General features: G+C 42.5%; 1 protein-coding gene across 15 annotated transcripts in view; it reads left to right on the top strand.

The window, feature by feature from the left end:
• The window catches only part of LOC147231218 (RIMS-binding protein 2-like), a 73,974-nt gene that overhangs the window by 45,133 nt on the left and 8,709 nt on the right, over positions 1 to 20,132 (top strand). For 5 of the 15 annotated variants that reach the window (XM_086152476.1, XM_086152475.1, XM_086152485.1 and 2 more), the window contains 14 exons: positions 676 to 726; positions 4,251 to 4,455; positions 5,368 to 5,525; positions 5,953 to 6,032; positions 6,178 to 6,287; positions 9,156 to 9,974; positions 10,224 to 10,265; positions 11,743 to 11,894; positions 13,065 to 13,880; positions 14,000 to 14,155; positions 14,450 to 14,596; positions 17,006 to 17,108; positions 18,643 to 18,765; positions 19,961 to 20,124. In XM_086152476.1, coding sequence (XP_086008602.1) covers positions 676 to 726; positions 4,251 to 4,455; positions 5,368 to 5,525; positions 5,953 to 6,032; positions 6,178 to 6,287; positions 9,156 to 9,974; positions 10,224 to 10,265; positions 11,743 to 11,894; positions 13,065 to 13,880; positions 14,000 to 14,155; positions 14,450 to 14,596; positions 17,006 to 17,108; positions 18,643 to 18,765; positions 19,961 to 20,124 — 3,126 coding nt within the window. Of the gene's footprint in view, positions 1 to 675; positions 727 to 2,744; positions 4,456 to 5,367; positions 5,526 to 5,952; positions 6,033 to 6,177; positions 6,288 to 9,155; positions 9,975 to 10,223; positions 10,266 to 11,742; positions 11,895 to 13,064; positions 13,881 to 13,999; positions 14,156 to 14,449; positions 14,597 to 17,005; positions 17,109 to 18,642; positions 18,766 to 18,881; positions 19,660 to 19,960; positions 20,125 to 20,132 lie in introns of those variants that run through there. The other 10 variants (XM_086152478.1, XM_086152486.1, XM_086152472.1 and 7 more) reach the window with 8 other exon arrangements.

Consider the following 20,132-nt stretch of genomic DNA (forward strand, 5'->3'; position numbering starts at 1 on the left):
ACAATCACCAAATTTCACGAGGGAATCGGATGCAGTTGAAATACCAATTCGCGCTGCTCGACGCTGCGATCCAGAGTTGTCCTACCTTTTGTTTGTTGATGAACTTTCTGCACCACGAAAAGACCCTCCGGTTTAATTAGGCAACTTCATTCCAGTTTTGCTTTTTCCTTTTCCTCTTTCAAACGGGGAAACTACCGCGGTTAATTTTTGCTGAGGCCTTTTTACACCCAAGCATAAGATCCATACCTCTATCCTGTAGATTTTTCAAGCCTCGCCCAGAATCGATGTTAACGCTATTGATCGCTTGTCTGTTAAATTATTTCCGATCATAACCTAAATACATTCAAAAATACCAATAACCACCAGAAAGTTTTGAAGCTATTGCTTCAAATGTAAAATGGTTTCTTGAGTTTTATTCAAGTTTTACCGTTTTTTAAGAGAGAACAGTTTGCTATAAGAAGTTGGTCATACGTATCTTTATGCAGATTGACAGAGATTTCCACATACGGGCTTTCGTCACATCCCTGCCATACATCTCTTCAAGTTAAAATGCTGTAACCAACCGCTCGAGCGCTGGGTCGACAGCGTTTGTCGGGCGCCCGTCGTCCCTTTGACCTCATGAACTGTGATCAAAGTGTCAGCTGTCAGCGCCGGTTTCTGTGCGTTTCTTCGCAGGCTCGGGTTCAAGCTGACCAAGACCATGAGCGAGCTTTGCACCTGTTAGAGGTACAGTGACATGAACACACAAGGCTGCTTACCTCGTTTTACGTCATTGTTGTTTCGAGGTATAGGTAGTTTAGCTGTGAGTGCACAATACAAACAAGACAGTCTATAGTATGCTCATAGATACATGTGCGTGAATATTTTTTTTAATTTGGAGAAGAGCACTCTGGTATTTAATCTACATTTTGTGCATGTTTGAGGGAATGGCACCAGTGCAGATGTAATATATTGTTATACCTGAATAAATGGGACGATGGCAGCTGCACCATATGCTCCATGGCAATGCAACCTTGAAGCTAAATCATTCAGAAAGTTTTAGTCTCATTTTTAATTTTCATCAGTGTCAAGCAGACATTTCATATCACCGTTCCCCATTATGCTGTGTGGTAGCCCAAGACAAAAATGAAAATAATGATGTATGATTTTGCTTTGGATGTGCAATAATTGTCCGGCCGTGATCAGCGCTTGCGATGAAATAGCGTAGACAGACATCGGGAAGCTCAGTGTGTTGAATATAATAGCTTCAAATTGGTATTATCTGTGTTTCAGATTTTTAACTCAATCACTATTGATGACAGGTTAATAGTGATTATTAAAAGTTTGCCTACGGTGTTTGTTTAAGACTGCGTCTTTGCTCTGTGTCATCTTTATTGAAGTTAAACTCTGCCCGATTGATGGATGAAGTTGTGACATAATGTTTTTGCAAATATATTAGGTCAAGGATTTGTCATTGACTCTGTGTTTTGACTTCTTTTTATCCACAAGCTGCTTAACTCGGTGAAAACATGAGCGTTTTTAGTCAGACGGGTCAGAAGCAAGGAACAGACCTTGATTAATTGACATATGCAAGATTGATTTGGTTACAATGACGGGGTTATAATTCATGTGCAAGAAAGCAGACCGCATATTGCATTCTACCTGCTGTAACCTATGTCAAAAACCGTCATTAAGAATAAATGATTCGGATATGAAGGTAAGTAACACAAAGAGAAAAACACGGGTGTTTCCCTAAACTCGTCAACTGTACCCTGAACAAAATAATATACAAAATTATACATGTTATCCAAATGAAACAGCCTTCTATTTTGTTAGCAGTGTTTATCGCACAATTATGTCCTTGCAATGTCCGATGATGACGGATGCTCCAAGGGGGGGTTGGAGGTGGTCAACGTTGTTGACGTTGATGCCACTTCACTCCACTGCCATCTGTGTGCATGGTTTGGCCAGGCACTCCCAGCCAATCTTTGCCCTGTGCCTACCGCCATTCCACATGGTCACAGGGCCTTTTGGGGTGTAGGGGTGGGGTGGATGGAGCAAGGGGCTTGCGCAAGGGAAGAGTTTAAGGTGAGGTTGTTGGTTCGCAGTCCGCAGTCCACCATTCTTCGCTCTAGTAGAGTAGAAACTCATGACGACCTTCGCTCCGGTTCGAGCCGCAGGGGACTGCCGGTAGTCCGGTCTGCTGGGCTCCGCCTATTGCCTGTCCCCGTCTGCAGATTTTACTCCCCTAGCCATCATACCTTATCGCGTTTACCCACTTGGCAGTGGGGCGGTGGTTGGCACAGGCAGCTCTGGGGACCATCGCAGCTCTGAGATCTCTCTGGGTCCCCTAGGGCTGACACAAGCAGGCGTAGTTAGAGTCTTGGTGAGGAGGAAGCTATGCACTGACAGCAGAAGACTTACTAGCTGCTTCCTGGACCCCATCAGGGGCGGTCAGTGGAAAAGGCTTAAGGAGGGATATTGCAGGCATCCCTACATGCAGACTTCACCCTGCTGATCACTAAGTCAGCCCACTGCATTACTAACCTAACTGTAACCATAACCCCAACCCCAATGCTAACTCTAACCGTACGTACTGACCGTGCATTTAATGCAGCAATCAATCACAGCATTATACCTCCTCTTTATTGCATCAGTTACAACCGTTGCAAGACTCGGAACTAAATTTCCCATGAACTGAAAATAAACGAAAGTGTTTTGAACTATTTGAACAAGGATGAAGACTCTGTGGGAAAAATGAAAAGTTCTTTGTTATTCTTTTTTTTTTTTTTTTTTTTTTGCTATTCCCATCCCCCAAACACCCAACACACTCTGCGTCACCTATTATCTTTTCCTGAAATACAAACAACAGGAACAAATTAGGCAGAAGGAATCTGTCAGCGTGTCTTCACCACCTGGATACATTTAATCAAATCAAATGAATATATCAAGACAAAAAAAACAGAAAGAAAAAAAAAATTGCTTAGGTTTTATTCCTCTACCAGTATTTGTAAATGATAACCCCCCCCACCGACACACACACACACACACACTCCCTGCATCCAGGCTGACCTTCAGCTCCTCATACATATGCATGTTATCAAACCACCAACTCACTTCATTTCATCATTGTCTTCAAGATTGCCCATCGCTGACTCATCCTGTTGAAATGATTGTCTCAATTCACTGTTGCCGTGACAATGAGATGTAGACTTGTTTGAGTGCAATTCAAGTGAGGTCAGGTTATTATCCATCCGAAGCGCTTAAGTACAGTTTTACTGAGCAAGCAGGCCGAGTTTGGCTTAGGTATATATTAAGAATTTTGCAGGAATTTTTGCTGTCAAATGGTCATTTCTCCACTGAACTGATTTAAAAAGTCTATTTCAAAGCCCCGTCATCCTTTTAACTAATTAGTATGCATCAGCAAAAAAACCCCAAAAACTAAATGAAACAAGAGAAAAAAACAAAAGAAACCCACTGTGCTGTCTGTCGAGTAAAAATTACAAGCTGACTTTAGTGCTGCAAAAGCTTTCTCTCCTCTGGAGCTATTCCGTATTTCTTGTTCTTTGTCTTTTCTTTTTTGTACTTCATTTCGATCAACTAATATGTTTGTGTGTATAGTGTGTATAGATCTATATGGTTCGTTTCTTTATTTCTCCCTTTCTTTCAGTTACAGCTGTGTTATTTCATTGTATTTTATTTGTTCATTATTTTTTCCCCTCCTGTCTTTACTTTTCTTTCTGTTTTCACCCCCCTTTTGTTTGTCTGAACAGAACAAAAAGGACAAAATGTATAAGGTATTTATTTTCCATTGTGATTTCTGTTATTTAAAAGAAAAAAAAATCTATAGTTTGGATTTTTGTTGCAAATTGAATTCTACATGTTGTTGCCCCAAACATCTTTGTCTCTATGCACAATTCAGACCTAAAATTCACCCATATTTTGTCCATAATGCCATGCATATGATACCCAGATCAATCCTATTTATGTCTTGGTGGATTTTGTTACCAAATGACAGCAATATAATATTATATATCAGCAGGGCAGACGACTCGACACTTCCATATAATTTAATTAATTTCAAATTAAAAAAAAAAAAAGGTGCTGTAATGTTATCGGTGCCTCTTTTGGCATCCTCTAATTCTTCCAAGAACACTAGTAGCTGCCATTTAGGAGTAAATTTCTCTCTTTGTTTCAATCTTTTCCTCCTGTCTTTTTCTTTTTCCCCCCTCGTATTGGCTTTTAATGCCCCCCTCTGTTGTCCATCCAAGGTCAAGATTTGTGACCTGGAGCAAAAATGCAGGTCGCAGAGTGAATGCTTCCGCCAGCCGCCCAAAGAGCTGCTGAATTTCTGTTTACGAACGGATCATTTGGATATCCTGAAAATTAATCCGACGTCCAAAACCCAGCTCCTGCTTTCACCTGAGAGGAAACTCCCACAAATCATTGTAGGATCGGAGAGTCGTTTCAAGAAAGGTAGGTTCGTTGGCACAACTGATTGCCAGACTACTCAAAACTATGTGTCAACTGATATTGTCCGTTTATGACATTTTATTTGCATTTTATCATTTTAAGTCTTGGTTGTAATTGTCTTCAATCATGTTGTAGTGATGATTATTATATCTTACTCTTGGTGAGCGATCAGTGCGCTTTCCTATGTCGCAGTCGGTTCAAAAACGTGTGATCTAAACACACAGTCTAGAGAAAAGCATTCACCAAACAAAACAAAATGAATTAGAAATCTAATCCACAAAACAGATCCGTTCATTCTTAACTGGGGATGGACACCATTAATTCCATTGAGCTTATTCCTTATTGATCCTAAACCCACTGTATGATGTGAATGTGATGTTAAACATTAGCGATCTGAAAACACAGGGTTTGTCCTGCAGAGCTGGTGAACAAATCCATATCAGTGAAGAAGTCGCATACGCTTGATGCCAAGGGCTGGAAATGTTTACATTTCTGATTTCTGAAAATCCATCTCTTGCTTTAGTTGTGAAAGATACAGGACTGGCCTTTTTTTTTTTTAGGCTTTTAGTACAAATTTGCGGTATTACTTATAAACCAACCAGCTGGTTCTCACTAATGCAGTTGTTCCTATTTCCCATTGTCTGACTGCACTTTTGTGTTTACCCACTGTTTTCATTTCTGTGTGTGTGTGTGTGTGTGTGTGTGTGTGTGTGTTTGTCTGTCATCAGCAGTGTCTAAGAGTAAATCCCCTCTGAACATACTGTATGTTGACATGGCTGTGCTAGCTGTTGCCATGAAGAGTTTTTGCCGCACACTTGATTTAACAGGAGATCAATAGCGGTGCAATGAGAGGCAAATGGGTACAGCGAGAATGACAGTTGCTCTTTAATTGTTATTGAAATCAATGTCTCCTAGGCGATGTGAGCAGGGCAAACACGCCACTATTGATCTCACAGTTCTTGCCCTGCCCGCCACGGTCCGGAGACAACGAGAGACTTGGCTTGCCATCTGTCAAATCCAGTACCGTGACAACAGCCTGCTCCTGCAGCCCTCAACAGCTGACCCTATCAGAGGTGGATCCCAGTTGCAATAAGTCCCCCGATCCCATCATATGAACGTATATGATACACATCGAATCATATCGTATTTGTTAAATGAACATGCTCTGCTCTTAATGACACCGGATTTTGCTTTGGTGACTTGCTCGATTTGAAAAACTGATTTGAAAAACTTAACCGCAATGTCTTTTCGAAGAAATCATGGCTCAGGTACTCAGGATAGCCAGCAGGTCTTATCATAATGAACTATTTTCAGTTCATGTCAGGGATTCTAAATAAAAGCGCATGGAAAAAAACAGCCGTGGATTGTCGTTATGTAACGGCTATAATTTCTGCAATGAGATCATTCACTTTTCTTTTAAAATGCAATTTTTGACACATAGCTATGGAGCTATATTGAAAAGTACTTTAAACCTTTCTTGTTTCTGTTGTCAATCTACAGATGGAGGATGAGGTAAGCCCATCGCCCAGGTCCAAGCCTCGCTACACAGGCCAGGTTCGCCTTTGCACTGCCCGATACAGGTGAGCCATATGCGGAACCATAGTTGGTTCATCAAATGGCATGAAACCAACCAATTCCCAGCCATTTGTTTTTTTTTTTTCTTTTGTGGATGAAGTAAGCTGCGCGGATTTGCTGAAATGCAAGTAACTGTTTTCCGCTTTTCAGTTATAACCCTTATGATGGACCAAATGAACATCCCGAAGCAGAGCTCCCCCTTGTGGCTGGAAAGTATCTGTACGTGTACGGCAACATGGATGATGATGGTTTCTACGAAGGTGAGAAGCACAACAATTCTTGCTGTTGTTTCAGGTTGTGTGTGGTGTGATGTCATGGAGGAGGATATTATGAAGTATGAAAGCGAGCTATTGCGAAAATTATAAGTAATAGGGTACATTTTTACGATTAAAGTTCTATTCCATCATACCTTTTTACTCCCTCTCCATATCTAAAAGCAAAGAGTTCCTTTGCCTCCAACTTGACCTACTTCTTAATCTGTCATCTTTCATTCTTAGAATAATGAGGGTACTTGAAGTTGAATCAATGCTGTGTCCCTGCTGCCCTGACATTAGCAGAGAATCGACAGCATGCCACAATTGGTGCTCACGCCTGAAGAGGGCGCTGTTACCGCATTTACCAGCATTTTGTCATGTTCAGTGGCGCGCCGAGGTTAGGCGGTGAAATAATTCAGCGTAACGATCAAAGATGGGGGCGCAGCAGGAGGTGTTCTTTGTCTCCTTCTATGTTCTGCGATTTTGTTCGTCTGCTCGACCCCTTTGGGCAGGGAATGTTTGTCTGTCACAACAAGTCTGCGCTTCGCCACATATTAATTATCTCCCGCTAAGACACAATGAAGTCCCTCCAGTCAGTGTGACTTGTTTATTTTTCTGTCCCCTTTTCGCAGCTGTAAATTCAGAGTGTGTGCTTTCTTGTATACGGTACAGCAAAAGTCACCACTTTGAGAAGTCCTTGCCACTGATACAGTCCTTTTCCTGACCTTGTACTATACTTTCATTGCAACTCTATCTATCTATCTATCTATCTATCTATCTATCTATCTATCTATCTATCTATCTATCTATCTATCTATCTATCTATCTATCTATCTATCTATCTATCTATCTATCTATCTATCTATCTATCTATCTATCTATCTATCTATCCATCTGATCTTTAATCCTTATGATGTATAATAAGCCCAGCACTTTCTCAAAATTCATGATATGCAATCATTACTAGAGCTGCTATCATAGTCAAAACTGCTTGTTCTCTCTTCTCAAATAATTTGGTAGCTGTTGGTGCAAATTTTGCCTTCAAGGATGCCGTGTTATTTACGGATTCTGACTCGGTAAGCTGACACGCTGATGCGGGTATTTCCAGTTTTATGGTTTTTTTTTTGGATCCACTTTTTTTATCAGTGCAATACAAAATGGAAGCCCTTATGATCAAGGATTTCAACTACACATGACTCTGCTTTGCTTTTATAGCTTTTAGATGAATTTTATGCTCATTCCTATCCTTAAGTATTTTGTAGCAGTAACAGTATTTTTACATCTCTGAACTTATGTTTAGATGGATGCCTTTTCTGAATAGTCCTTTGTCCTTATTTTAAAATGTTAAATTAAGAAAAATTCGTACACCATTAATTCATTCGTCGGTTCATTAGTTTGGTTTCTTTCAAATTCATTCATTGATTTATTCTGTACACTGCCTATCATGTGCACAGGATCTCGGTAGGACCGGGCAGCTCCTACTGATTTTGGGCGAGAGGCAGGGTTTAATCAGATCTGGTCATCTGTCAATCACAGGATCACATACAGCATTGGTGTCAAACTTGGGCCCGCGGGCCAAATTTGGCCCGCATTGTAATTATATTTGGCCCACAAAGGCATACCAAATAACATGCTGGTATAGTCTACAGTGCATGTACTGCTAATTCTACAAATCCTAGAATTTCGGCTGGTGTTTTAGCACGAAAATCACAACAGGACCTATAAATGCCCTCTACTCTGTGTACAGTTGTTATAGCGACCTTATGCTAATACTGGCACCCTGCTACTTAGGCAGAAAACAGGATTTTGCATGTGTGCAATATTAAGTTATATATTGTATAGTATTAAGCTATGGTTGTTCCATATTTAGTTTTTAAGCAACACACTTTTTGGGTCCATATGAAATGGTACATTGTTATATCTGGGGGAAGATTTTTTTCAATAAATATCAATGTCGGCCCGCGACTTTGTCCCAGTTTTGAATTTTGGCCCACTGCAGTCATAAGAATTAACACATTTTTTTCATAACCATTTTGAGTTTGATGTTTTAATCAGAAATTAAAAAACAAACGTGCAGGTTTTTTAATGAGGTGATCCTGTAGGCCAACCCCATCAGTTGTTATTCCTAAGACCTACTAACAAGCAGTACTGCATGCAGGATAGAATGCTGTGAACACAGTCATGCTCAACTGCAGTGTCTCCTTAGATTTGGACGGTGAGTTTCTTTATTGGTGTTGAGACGCCATGCATTTTCCATGGAGGAGGGAGATTCAAGCTGCAGACCAAGCTGTTGTCAAGATGAGACCTTGATCCCTTTTAGCTTGATGACTAATCCAGCGGGGCTAAGTTTAATCACCAGCGTGCACAAACACACATTTGCACACCCGTATGTAGGAACACACCGATAGCCTTAAGCACTCACAGGCCTCTGGAAAAAAAATGAATTAAAAAAAAAAGGGGCGGTGGGGAGCTTTTCGTAAGTACAATCTTAACCCTTACATTTTTTTTTCTTTTTTTCCTGAACTGGACACAGGATCCTTGTGCTTGAGGGTGTTCCTGGAAAGATTTAAAATTTAAATTTAAAAAAAGCTGTGTTGTTGACAGTGGACAGAGCATAGTTGCTTTCCACAAACAAATGGTAAATAATACATCGAGGTGAATAATACATCATGTTTGATTACATATCTCCCACGTCTCTTTCGCAGACACATTGCCGCCCACAAAGAAAACAAGCTGATTATGTGTTTTGAAATGACTACTTTACTTCTTTTTTGTTTTTATCTCATTAGGAAATTGAACATTAGGGTTATAAATACGAACATGTGAATGAAAAAAAAAATGCCCATTTGCTCTTTACTTCCTTCTGTGTTTTAGGAGAACTCCTGGATGGCCAGCGAGGACTTGTCCCCTCCAACTTTGTGGAGTTTGTCCAAGATAAGGAGAAAACAGCAATTCAGGCTGTTGAAGGAGGTGAAGAGCAGAGTTCGCGAGACCATGCACCCCTTGCCTTGATGGCAGTGGACGGAGGCGCTAGCCAGGATGGTCTTCTGGGCTCGGCCAACGCCTTGGTGCCCTGTAGCAACGGCACGGTGGGGCCCGTGGATCCCGAGGACCTGGCTGAAGACGTTGTGCCTTATCCTCGAAAGATCACATTGATCAAGCAGCTGGCACGGAGCGTGATCGTGGCCTGGGAGCCCCCCGCGGTGCCTTTGGGCTGGGGGAATATCTCGGGTTACAACGTGTTAGTGGACGGGGAGCTCCGTGCAAGTATACAGTACGGAGGCCCCACCAAATGTTTGCTGGAGAAGCTGGACCTGGACGGCTGCGTGCATCGCGTGTCGGTGCAGAGCGCCACCGACAGGGGCTTGTCGGATGAACTGCGCTGCACCTTACTGGTGGGAGCTAATGTAGTGGTGGCGCCGTGCGGTCTCCGGGTGGACGACATCCAGCGGGATACGGCCGAGCTCTCTTGGTTGCCAAGCAACAGTAACTATGCTCACACTGTGTTTTTAGATGGCGCAGAGCACGCTGTAGTAAAGGCAGGAAGGTATAGACTACGCTTCTTCAACCTGAAGCCCCTGACAGTGTACAAAGTGACGGTGGTCGCCCAGCCGCACCAGGTGCCATGGCAACTGCCGCTGGAGCAGAGAGAGAGGAAAGAAGCCGGCGTGGAGTTCTGTACTCAGGCCGCAGGTGAGCCGGGTTCACAACGTTTATCACAAAAACAAATCATTTATAACTAACGGAGGACTCATATTTACTTATTCTTCTACTTACAAAAGAATACAACCGCAGACTGATTCTGCTAATAATAACAACACTTTTTTTAAATTACCAGTGTCTACTGTATGGTCAATTTTGACATTTCAGTACTGTGCTGTAGAGAAAATTCAGTCCAGCAATGCCTTACCATGCCATTGTTGTGTATTGTATTTTGTCTAGGTCCTACACCATATTGCAGAACGGGTCAGAATCAGTCCTGGGGTGGGTTCCCCAAATGTCTCCCCACTAAATGATCCTTGTTTGAGTACATTTGGTAGAGAGTGTATTTCTGGAAGATGCTTGTGGTCATGTTACTTTATCATCGAGTGTCACGGTTGTGTAATAGGAGCAGTTAGCCCAGGGGTCTTGATAAAAAAGACTTTTTAAAGTTGCCCAGGAAGGGAAAAAAAATATATCCACACATTTTTCTCCTCAATTAGAAACAGACTTTGTCATTTGAGGAGTGAATTCGGCCCATGTTTGCATACACGCGTTACCAATTAGAGCATGATCATCCACCTCAAGACACTATCAGCTATTATCCTGATGAGCAATTTCCTTAGCCCATAGCGTAGCCTGGAATAAAGACAGTTATATAAAACAGTGCCTCTCCACTGTCACTGAAGTGACCAACTTGAATCACTGTGCATCTGGCCTGCTAGAATGCTACTGTGCATGCTTAATGCAGGAGAGAGGACATTTGAAAATGACTTTAGTTACGTAGTGAGTCTCTGATGCTCTAGAATCCAGCTGTGACTAAATTGTCTTTAAAATTGCCAAATTTCAAAATGGAGTAAAGTGAGATCAGAGTGTAAATTAAATAGGCAGACCCCATACTACCATGCAAAGGCGATTGATGACTATCCAAGATGAATCAGGGTTAGTGCAATTGCAAAGTAAGTTATGTATTAAAACCTCCACATGCCACATCTTGTAAAAGTCTCCCACTCGTCTTGTTACATGATCACAATTTTCTAATTTTCGATGTAAATTGTGTGCCTTGACAGAATTCTCAAGTATTTATGTTTTTCCCTCACAAAATACACTATGGATGATTAATTTTGTTGTCTGGTTCCCACTACCACCCCCACCACCACCACCACCACCTCACTGCCCCTGATCCATCTTTGCATGGTTGTGTGTCTTCAGGATTGTGCATTTGAATGCAACTCCCCTCTTCCTTTTAATTCTATTTCAGTGATATGAACAGGATATCACTAACGCTAAAGGAGGAATTCAACCCAAAATGTAGTGCTGTTTATCAATACAGATCATTCATCCATCAGAAACACTCAAAGTGCCAAAAAATGTCACTTGTGAACTTCAACACAAATGTCTAATTCCAGCAATCCTAGCCAGCTCATGTAGGATAATCCACAAATTTTGAAAAGAGCTGTTGAAGTTTGAAAAAAATTGTTCCACATAAGCTGCAGGTAATATCCTGTGGGGGTTATATTGAAGATGCAGATCGTATTGTCTGGAGAGAGATTTTGTAATGACGGGTTTTCCTTCATTATTTGAAGGGAACGGACATCTTCCTATCTTAAAATTTAGCAGTTCACATCCAAACAATCTAGATGGATAAATAGCACTACAAGATCTTTTAAAAAAAACAACATAATTTTGGGGTGAACTGACCCTTTGAAAACGTCAACGTTATACGTTTTTCCCCTTATGCTTGTTTTCCTTTTCCTTCCAGGCCCTCCACTGCCTCCGCAAGATGTACAGGTGCTCTGCGGGCAAGCCCCAGGGGTCCTACAGGTCCGCTGGAAGCCCCCTATCCTGTCTCCCACGGGCACATCTAACGGAGCAAATGTCATTGGCTACGCCGTCTGCACTAAAGGACAGAGGGTAAATTCACTGCTGGGGGAAGAACAGTAATGTTGTCCACCAGGAAATGATTTTTCTTATCTTTCTCTGGGCTAAAGGTATCAAAGCAATCGCTACATACACATGATCACTCAATGTTTGACTTAAAGCTTTTGTTTTTTAATTTGAAAAATATGTATCGCTTTATTTTTCCACCATGCCCTTTATCATTACACTATAAATGTATATATGTGTATGTGTATATATATATATTTGTAAAAATCTTTCGATTGGCTCTGCTTGCTTAAGTAATGGAGGCCAGGGAACTGTTTTTATTCTCCAGCTGAGCAAGACACCAACTCATAAATCTATTTGAGTGGATGTGACAGGAGACTAGAATATAGTTTAACAGAGTATGCCAAAAAAACACATTTTGATAAGGTAAAAAAAATTCCATTAATGCCTTTGCACTTTAAAGATGGACAGGATTGTATTAAAATGCAAAATGTGAATATTCTCCACACCCTCGTTGCATGTGGAATTATGTCACCTGTGTTTTCCGTGCTCACACCAGTGCCACCTAGCTGCTGTTCAACATGAGCGCAATTGAATCTGTGCAGGGGGTTTGTGAGTTTCCTGGAAAGGGCTCTCACTCCCTCTGCTGACTGTAAAGCCGACCAAACATGGCTCGGAATTGTAAACGCTCCCTGAATCACAGCAAACTAAAGCGGTGATGCATGGACTGCGTATTTAACAATAAAATATGATAGTACTCTCGGTACCATAATAGCATTATGAGGATTATTATTCATTTTGTGTGCGCTAATGAAAAGGCAATTATATTCCTAATGTATTGTCTTTTGTCAATCTCCTCCATTTCCGTTGTTCTTCATAAACATGCAAATGACTATTAGTATTTTGCTCCATTGGATACATTTAATTTATCTGCTTTTTCCATTAATGATGTTATGTTATTATCACTGAACTGTTTCCCTGTCATTTCTTAAAGTAAACGTAAATGAAATTTTCCCCCATTTTTGACATCCCATGCCGTCTGCTCATAAAATAACCATTTCACAGGAAAACAAAAAATATTTTCCTAGAAGCCACCTCTGTGTATAATTTAATCGCGGTCTCGCCACATTCATGCTGCTAAGTCCGCTGTGTTTTTTTCTTTGTTTTGTATTGTTTTTTTTGTTTTTTTTAACACAGATAGCTGAGGTGCTCTTCCCGATGGCTGACTACGTTACTGTGGAGCTGACAAGGATTCAGTGCCTGGAGGCGCGGGAAGTCATCGTCAGGACACTGTCTGCACAGGGAGAATCCCAAGACTCCCAAGTCGCTGTCATTCCAAACAACCTGCTCGTGCCTCTTCCGCCGCTTCCCTTGCCACAACCGATGCACCCGCATCCGGGCGCCCACCCGCTCCCCCACGGTCCGCCTCACCTTCAGTCCCCTCACCCCCCTCACGCCACACCCCAGCTCCCTGCCCCACCTCAGGCCCACGGCCAACCCCTTCCGCCCCACCCCCACCCCCACCCCCATCCCCACCCCCACCCCCATCCTCCACAGCCCCACCCTAGACTTTCTCACACGGGCGGACCCCAGCAACCGCAGATTCGACTCCCGCACCCGCACCCTCACCCGCAGCCCTTGCACCTGCAGCCTCACCTCCCGCATCAGGGTCCAAGACCCCATCACCAACTGCCTCTGCTACCCCACCCTCAACCCCACCCTTTAACTCAGAGACCCATAAGTGCCAGAGACCTGGAAGCCAAAGAGCAAGCAGCCCTACACGGGCCAGCTATTCCACCTGGCCAGCCTAACTGGGACCCGGCGCGCTCCCCCTCCTCCCAGCCGCACGTACCCATGCAAGGCCATACCCTCGAGGCGCCTCCAACTGCCAATCCCCGCTCACCTTCACCCCAGAGGATTCTTCCGCAACCCCGAGGGACTCTGATTCCAGACACTGTGGCCAAAGCCATTGCCCGTGAAGCCGCGCAAAGAGTGGCAGCAGAAAGTGGCAAGGTATTTGTCCAACATTTATACTGTAAATCTTCCCTGCGGTTCGTCCTTGACGTGTCGCAAAAAAAACATTGATTTCCGACGGTCGCTGTTGTTCTCCTGTGTGTCTCACTGCCGTTCAGGGTGAGAGGAGACCGGCGAGGTACGGCGAGCAGGGTCCGTCGTTCCACCAGCACAATTCGGATGAGGAAGAAGATGACGAGGAAGGGTGCGCACGTGGTCGCCGGAGAGGACCCTCGGTCGATGAGTTCCTCAGAGGCTCTGAGTTGGGCAGGCTGGTAAGACGTCATCAAAGTTGATGAATCGTTTTAACATCAGTCCTAATGTGTCTTCAATGGAAAACATGTGCGCGCGCGCGTGGTTGTGTGTGTGTGTGTGTGTGTGTGTGTGTGTGTGTGTGTGTCCATGCATGTCTGGATGGATGGTTGCATGCTGCCACTACTGTGACCGTCTGTGTCCGCGTGTGTGCTCATGTGCGTTTGCCCATTGACGTGCGTTTGTTGTGGGCACGTATGAACGTATGTGTACTTAAACAATTACGTCTGTGTGTTTGTGTGTGTGACCGCCGATAGCCTCACTATAGTCACAATGAAGAATATCACAGCGAAAGCAGCCGCGGCTCTGACCTGTCTGACATCATGGAAGAGGATGAGGAGGAGCTGTACTCTGAGATGCAGCTGGAAGAGGGACGCCGGCGCAACTCGCACAACACACCCAAGGTGCAGTTCTTTGCACTTATTATAAAGCCAGAAGTCATAAACATCCAAATTATTAGTCAGGCACAGATACTTCATTTAAGACTGCTGCCTCGACTCGCATTTGATTTGCTCTCCTAGGGCGAGTGTTACTCAAACTCATAGAAAAAAAGGGTGACTGAGTAAAAACAGTAGACACTGGCTTCCCTTTTTGAAATTATTCATGGGAAAAAAAAAAAAAAAAACATATTCCGCTGCATGCTCAGGCATCTAGACTGAAAGATATGGAGGTCGTTGATTAATATCGCCTATTTTGATTCGAGTTTTAAATCTTCCCTGATGCATAGATACCACAAGCGATAAACTTCAGGCTTGCTTTCGGTGGTAACCAAGGTGAGGCTTAGTCGTGTTGGAGATGTATAGTGTAAGAACCCTAGAAATCCACAGGAAATTATTTGAAACTCAGCTGCTGACAAATGGAATCACAAACTAATAGAAACTACTTTCATGCAACAGCCAATCAAAACATCCACACTTTTCCAGATCATTTGACATTAATGTAGATGCCGTGGTTTAATAAATGTTGTTTCGGTCCCACCTCTTGATGATAATCAATAAAAATCAGTTAAAAAACAAAGAAATAAAAAGCATGTGGAGAAACATTAACTAACCGAATGTAGACTTCGCCCGAAATTGTAATTATTTTTAAACAGCCACTGTCACGAACTGTCACGCCGCCAGGAAATGATTTTCCATGAAATATTTGCTCAGACTTGCACATAAGATCACATGGACGGTTAAGACAACTCGGTTCTTTTAAACAAACACACCTCTACATGTACTTGCGCCCCATCAAATGAAATGATTTTGAAGGTTGGTTACAATTTTTCTCCTACACATTTCCATACACTCATTTCCATGCCATGTACTCCTCTTATAATTTTAGCCTCTCATTTATGCACCGATACTTTAGGTACAAACAAGCATGGCTGCATAAAAGCCTTATTGCAAACAATGAAGTAGTTATTCTTTATTGTAGCAGTATTATATATGGTTGCATAAGTAGTGTCTGGGTTGAGCCAAGCTAGAAAGCACACACTCACTCACGATATTCAGGACTGTGTCAGAAAATTAGAGTATTGTGATAAAGTTCTTTATCTTCTGTAATGCAATTAAAAAAACAAACATTATTTTTTCATGATATTCTAATATTTTGAGATAGGATTTTTGAGATGTAAGCCATAATCGGCAATATTAAAATAATAAAAGGCTTGCAATATTTCAGTTGATTTGTAATAAATCCAGAATGTATGACATTTTTGTTTTTGTAATTGCATTACAGAAGATAAAGAACTTCATCACAATATTCTAATTTTCTGAGACAGTCCATCAAACGCACTGGTTTTCCTGTAATCCCAGCTGAAATTGGGGGAGAGTTGGGGTCGCGCCCCACTCCGTGTTCCAGTCAGTAAAGCAGATTGACACCTAACGAAATATTCCTACCCACATACTTACGTACACAAGGTTTAGGATCTCTGGTTAGGATCTACGATGTTTTTGTTTCGTGGCTGAGGTGCTTGAAACACATGCAGACGAGGGGAACAAATGCAAAGTTCCTTTTTGAAAGCACTTGATTCAAATGGTGGAAAAAGCCAAGCCGATCTCTCTGTCTTTCAGCCTCTCCTCTCAGGGTGATAAAACTAAAGGGACCGTAAACAAACACTGGAGACACGCTGTTTGAACAATCAGCTCGGTCTTTTCATTTCCTCTCTTGCAGCAGAAGAACAATATTGTTTCAGTGGAGTTCAGGAAAACCGAACGCGCCGCGAAAGCTTCGGGCGTGTAAGAGACAGGGTTTTTGAGTCCGGATGAGGGAACTGGGCGTGAATCGGTAGCGCAGAGAAAATAATAGAGACCATGTTTCCTTATAATAGCGTGACATGAAGATATATTAGGTTTGAATGTTTTTACCTCCCGGCGGCGAACAGAGAAATAGGCTGCGTATTTTGGCAACGTGGGGTGAAAGTCGGTGCGCTAGCATGTTGCAGCACACGGAGAGAGACACAAGAGGATGCCGGGCGTGAACAGTTGAGCGCCACGATGGAAGACGACATACTGTGCCGTAGCAGAACGTGCTTGACAAAGCAAACTCTCAATTTCAGACAGTTTCACCCAGATGAGTGTTTTTTAGAATTTCCTTAATTGCGGGCCTGCGTACGTTTGTTTTTGTGTGTGCGTGTCTTTGTGTGCGTGTGTCTATGTGTCCGTGTTTAAGCGTGCCTGCCTGCGAGTGCTGCATGAGTTTGTTTAATTAACGATTTGCATATCACTGTACCTATTCCTTTTTTTTTTTTTTTTTTTTTTTACACAAAGTTGTCAAAGACATGTCTCAAGAGCAGCCCGAATTCTTTAAAAATGTTTTGTGTATTTCAGAACAACGCAGCTGCTGGAGGCCGTCATGACAGGGATAGTGGCAGAAGAATCCATCACAGCGGCCCTCAGACCCAGAGGCAACCACTAATGGTTCCTTCCATTGGTCAGTATGGACAGTTGGCCATAAAGGGAAGGAAAGCAGACATGTGTGTCAAAGTTTCCATATCAAACATCAGTCAAACAGCAGTGATCGCATATTTTCCGCCTTCTTCCATTTTTGCGCTTGTCACCGAACAGAGCTCTTGTTTTCTCCGGCCGAAGGGAAAACGTAACAAAACTTTTTTTTTAATCGAGACAGATAAAATGTACCTCGATGTTTACGTGGCCAGCTTTGGGGACAAGCTAGCAAACTGCAAATTTGAAGGATAAACATCACTTCACCCAAAAAAAAAAGAAAACCTACATACATGTCTTGTACCTATGTGACGGAAAGACAGTAAATGAGAGATGAGATGAGATGAGAACAACTTTGTTTATCCCGGAGGAAATTGTTATCCCAGAGTTTCAAGCAAAAACATAACAATAATAGATAATAGTAGGAAGGAGGGAGAATAAGAAATTGTCAAGGTTAAGGCTATCAAGTGTTTTAAGGTTTTAAGTACAAAGATTTGAAGATTCCCTGCGGCTGAGGGAAGAAATTACCTAAATTAGAAGTTACAAAAAGCATCCATCAGAAGACACTTTTCCCATTTTGCAATGACATTTTTTGCACTGTAGCTATTCATAACTCAGATATGGAATAATATGACTGATTATTTAATTTTATGTTGAGGCATCAAGATGGAGTTTAGTGTATGGATTTAGCTTTGTTTAATGTGTCATGACCTTCTCTCTGTTCAGATAACCTTTCTGACTGCCAGGACATAAGATATTCAGTTTAGGTTTATCTCATAGCACAGAGTCTTTTGATAATATTCTGCGCCATCTGCTTTCAAAATATCCGAAACCCCATTGTTCTTGGAGAGATTTTTTAAGCGTGTGTGAGCAAACTGGCGATCCTGGGAACATTTTTGTTCAGAAAGCTTTGCTTTGGAGCCAAATAATAAATAAGATTGCCTGTTGACATCACTCGTTTCAAATCACATTGCCATTGATTTATTTCGGTGCACTGCTCGCCCCTGCCTCAGCTTTTTTTGAATGTCTTGCTGACTGGGGGGTGTTGTGTTGTATGTAAACAGCATGTACAAAAACATTGGAACTGGAAGGCAATATGTATTTTCTTGTCATTATTTTTCAACAAATCATACAAATAACATAAAAAACAAAACAAATAAGGCAATAACGGACAACACCCCTCCATGAAATTGTGTTATTCCCGATTATATCAATTTTGATGAACTTGAAGGCAATATATCTTGAGCTTATATCGTCCACAATCAACGTATTGCGGATGATTAATCTATCATAGGGATCAATCTATACCCCTATTTACTGAACTGTCTCATCTATTTGCAGGTAGGTTTGTTGTTCTCACTGCTCCTTTCCTCTGTGTGTGTGTGTGTGCGTGTGTGTTTGTCTACCTCATGTCTAAATAATGAGAGGCTTCATGTGGTTGCATTAATCTTCACTTGACCTTTTGGTTGGGTTAGGACGACTTTTGCGTAACCCCACCCCCCTCTGATTGGTGTTTCCCGTAGAGGTAACCTCTGAGAATAACAGTGAGGGAAATGTCTCCTCCGTCACCGAGGATGTTTACAGAGTAGCTCGGCACAGGACGTGGTCATCCCACAGGCACAGGGGCGGCACCAGGTCTCCCCATGGTACGTGCAGCACGGCGACGACAAAGCCACCCGGCAAATGAAGAGATTTAGCTGTCGACACTTGCAAATGCCTGTTTATCTATCCTTGATAATAATAGCTGTTATTATGCTTCCAGTTGAACAGCATGACTGCACTGCACTGATACAGTGGACCCGCCGTAAAGCCCTTTCTGTACCCTGGGGTCCAGGAGTGATGCTAAATGATTGACTGACTGCTCAGAGAATGCTTCACTCACTGCACTGACCTGCAGCTGCCTGCTAAACCTCCCCCCCTTTGCTGTACAGTCACACCTCCAACACCCAGGGAAGCATTTATGCATGGAATTTTGAGTTTCCCCGAAACGATGGGTCTGAAATATTAAACATGCCAGTTGAGGAAATTAGGTACAGATTTCCATATGATGAGCAATGATTAATGAATACGCATTTTGAGTACTGGTACTTCTTTAAGCACTCAAACTGACTGATTTCTCAGCACTAGAGTGGAAAAAAATGACATGCCCCCGCAACAATTCCTTAGCCAAAGAGTTCCGCCCTCTCCTTAGAACTTGTTTGTGACACGATACGAGATGATAACGGCCGTATGATTATTTATCTTCTCTCCGGGTGCCTTGTACTTTTTGAAATCGGGGCGTTTTTAAATAAAGCATGTGTGTGACAGTTTCCATCCCCGGCAGATGTCCGTTCCATCAATCACATCCTGTCATCGTATTGCACCGCGATGTGTCTTGCTCCTTGTTTGTCTCATTGTATCGTCAAAACAAAAAACAAACAAACAAACAAAAACAACAAAAACCTCTGTTGTGTTCTCCAGGTTGAGCGTGATCGTGGACGCATGAATGTGTCACACCAAAGGATTTAGAATAGGTGACTGACCACTGATTCCCCCCCCCCCGCATGACAACAGCCACCAATATCTGTTAACCGGCACAAAAATATCGAAAACTCTTATATTCTTTCAATGACACTGTTGCTCTTTGATTGACGCATGGCCCTATGCATCACAATGCTATCATAGAAAAAGATGTGTCTGATTGAAAGTTTGCCTCCAAAAGATCTTCCTGTCCGCTCACCAAGCAAAGAAATTTGATCTCGCGAAAAAGACAGCATTTTCTTCGCAAGTCACATTGCGCCTTTGTTTCCGTTCCTTTTTTTTCGGCCGCTTCAGTGACGCAGATGATTTGTTTTGTTTAAGACGGCTACAGGGATCATCGCTCGCCCACCTACTACGACGAGCCCGAGCCCGAGGAGTCCTTCCGGATATTCGTGGCCCTCTTTGACTACGATCCTCTGTCCATGTCTCCCAATCCGGATGCGGCCGATGAGGAGCTGCCTTTCAAAGAGGGACAAATCATCAGGGTGGGACT

Source organism: Fistularia commersonii, chromosome 9 (assembly GCF_037954325.1).
Source record: "Fistularia commersonii isolate RoL2024-O1a breed Wild chromosome 9, RoL_Fcom_v1.0, whole genome shotgun sequence".
Lineage (NCBI taxonomy): Eukaryota > Metazoa > Chordata > Actinopteri > Syngnathiformes > Fistulariidae > Fistularia > Fistularia commersonii.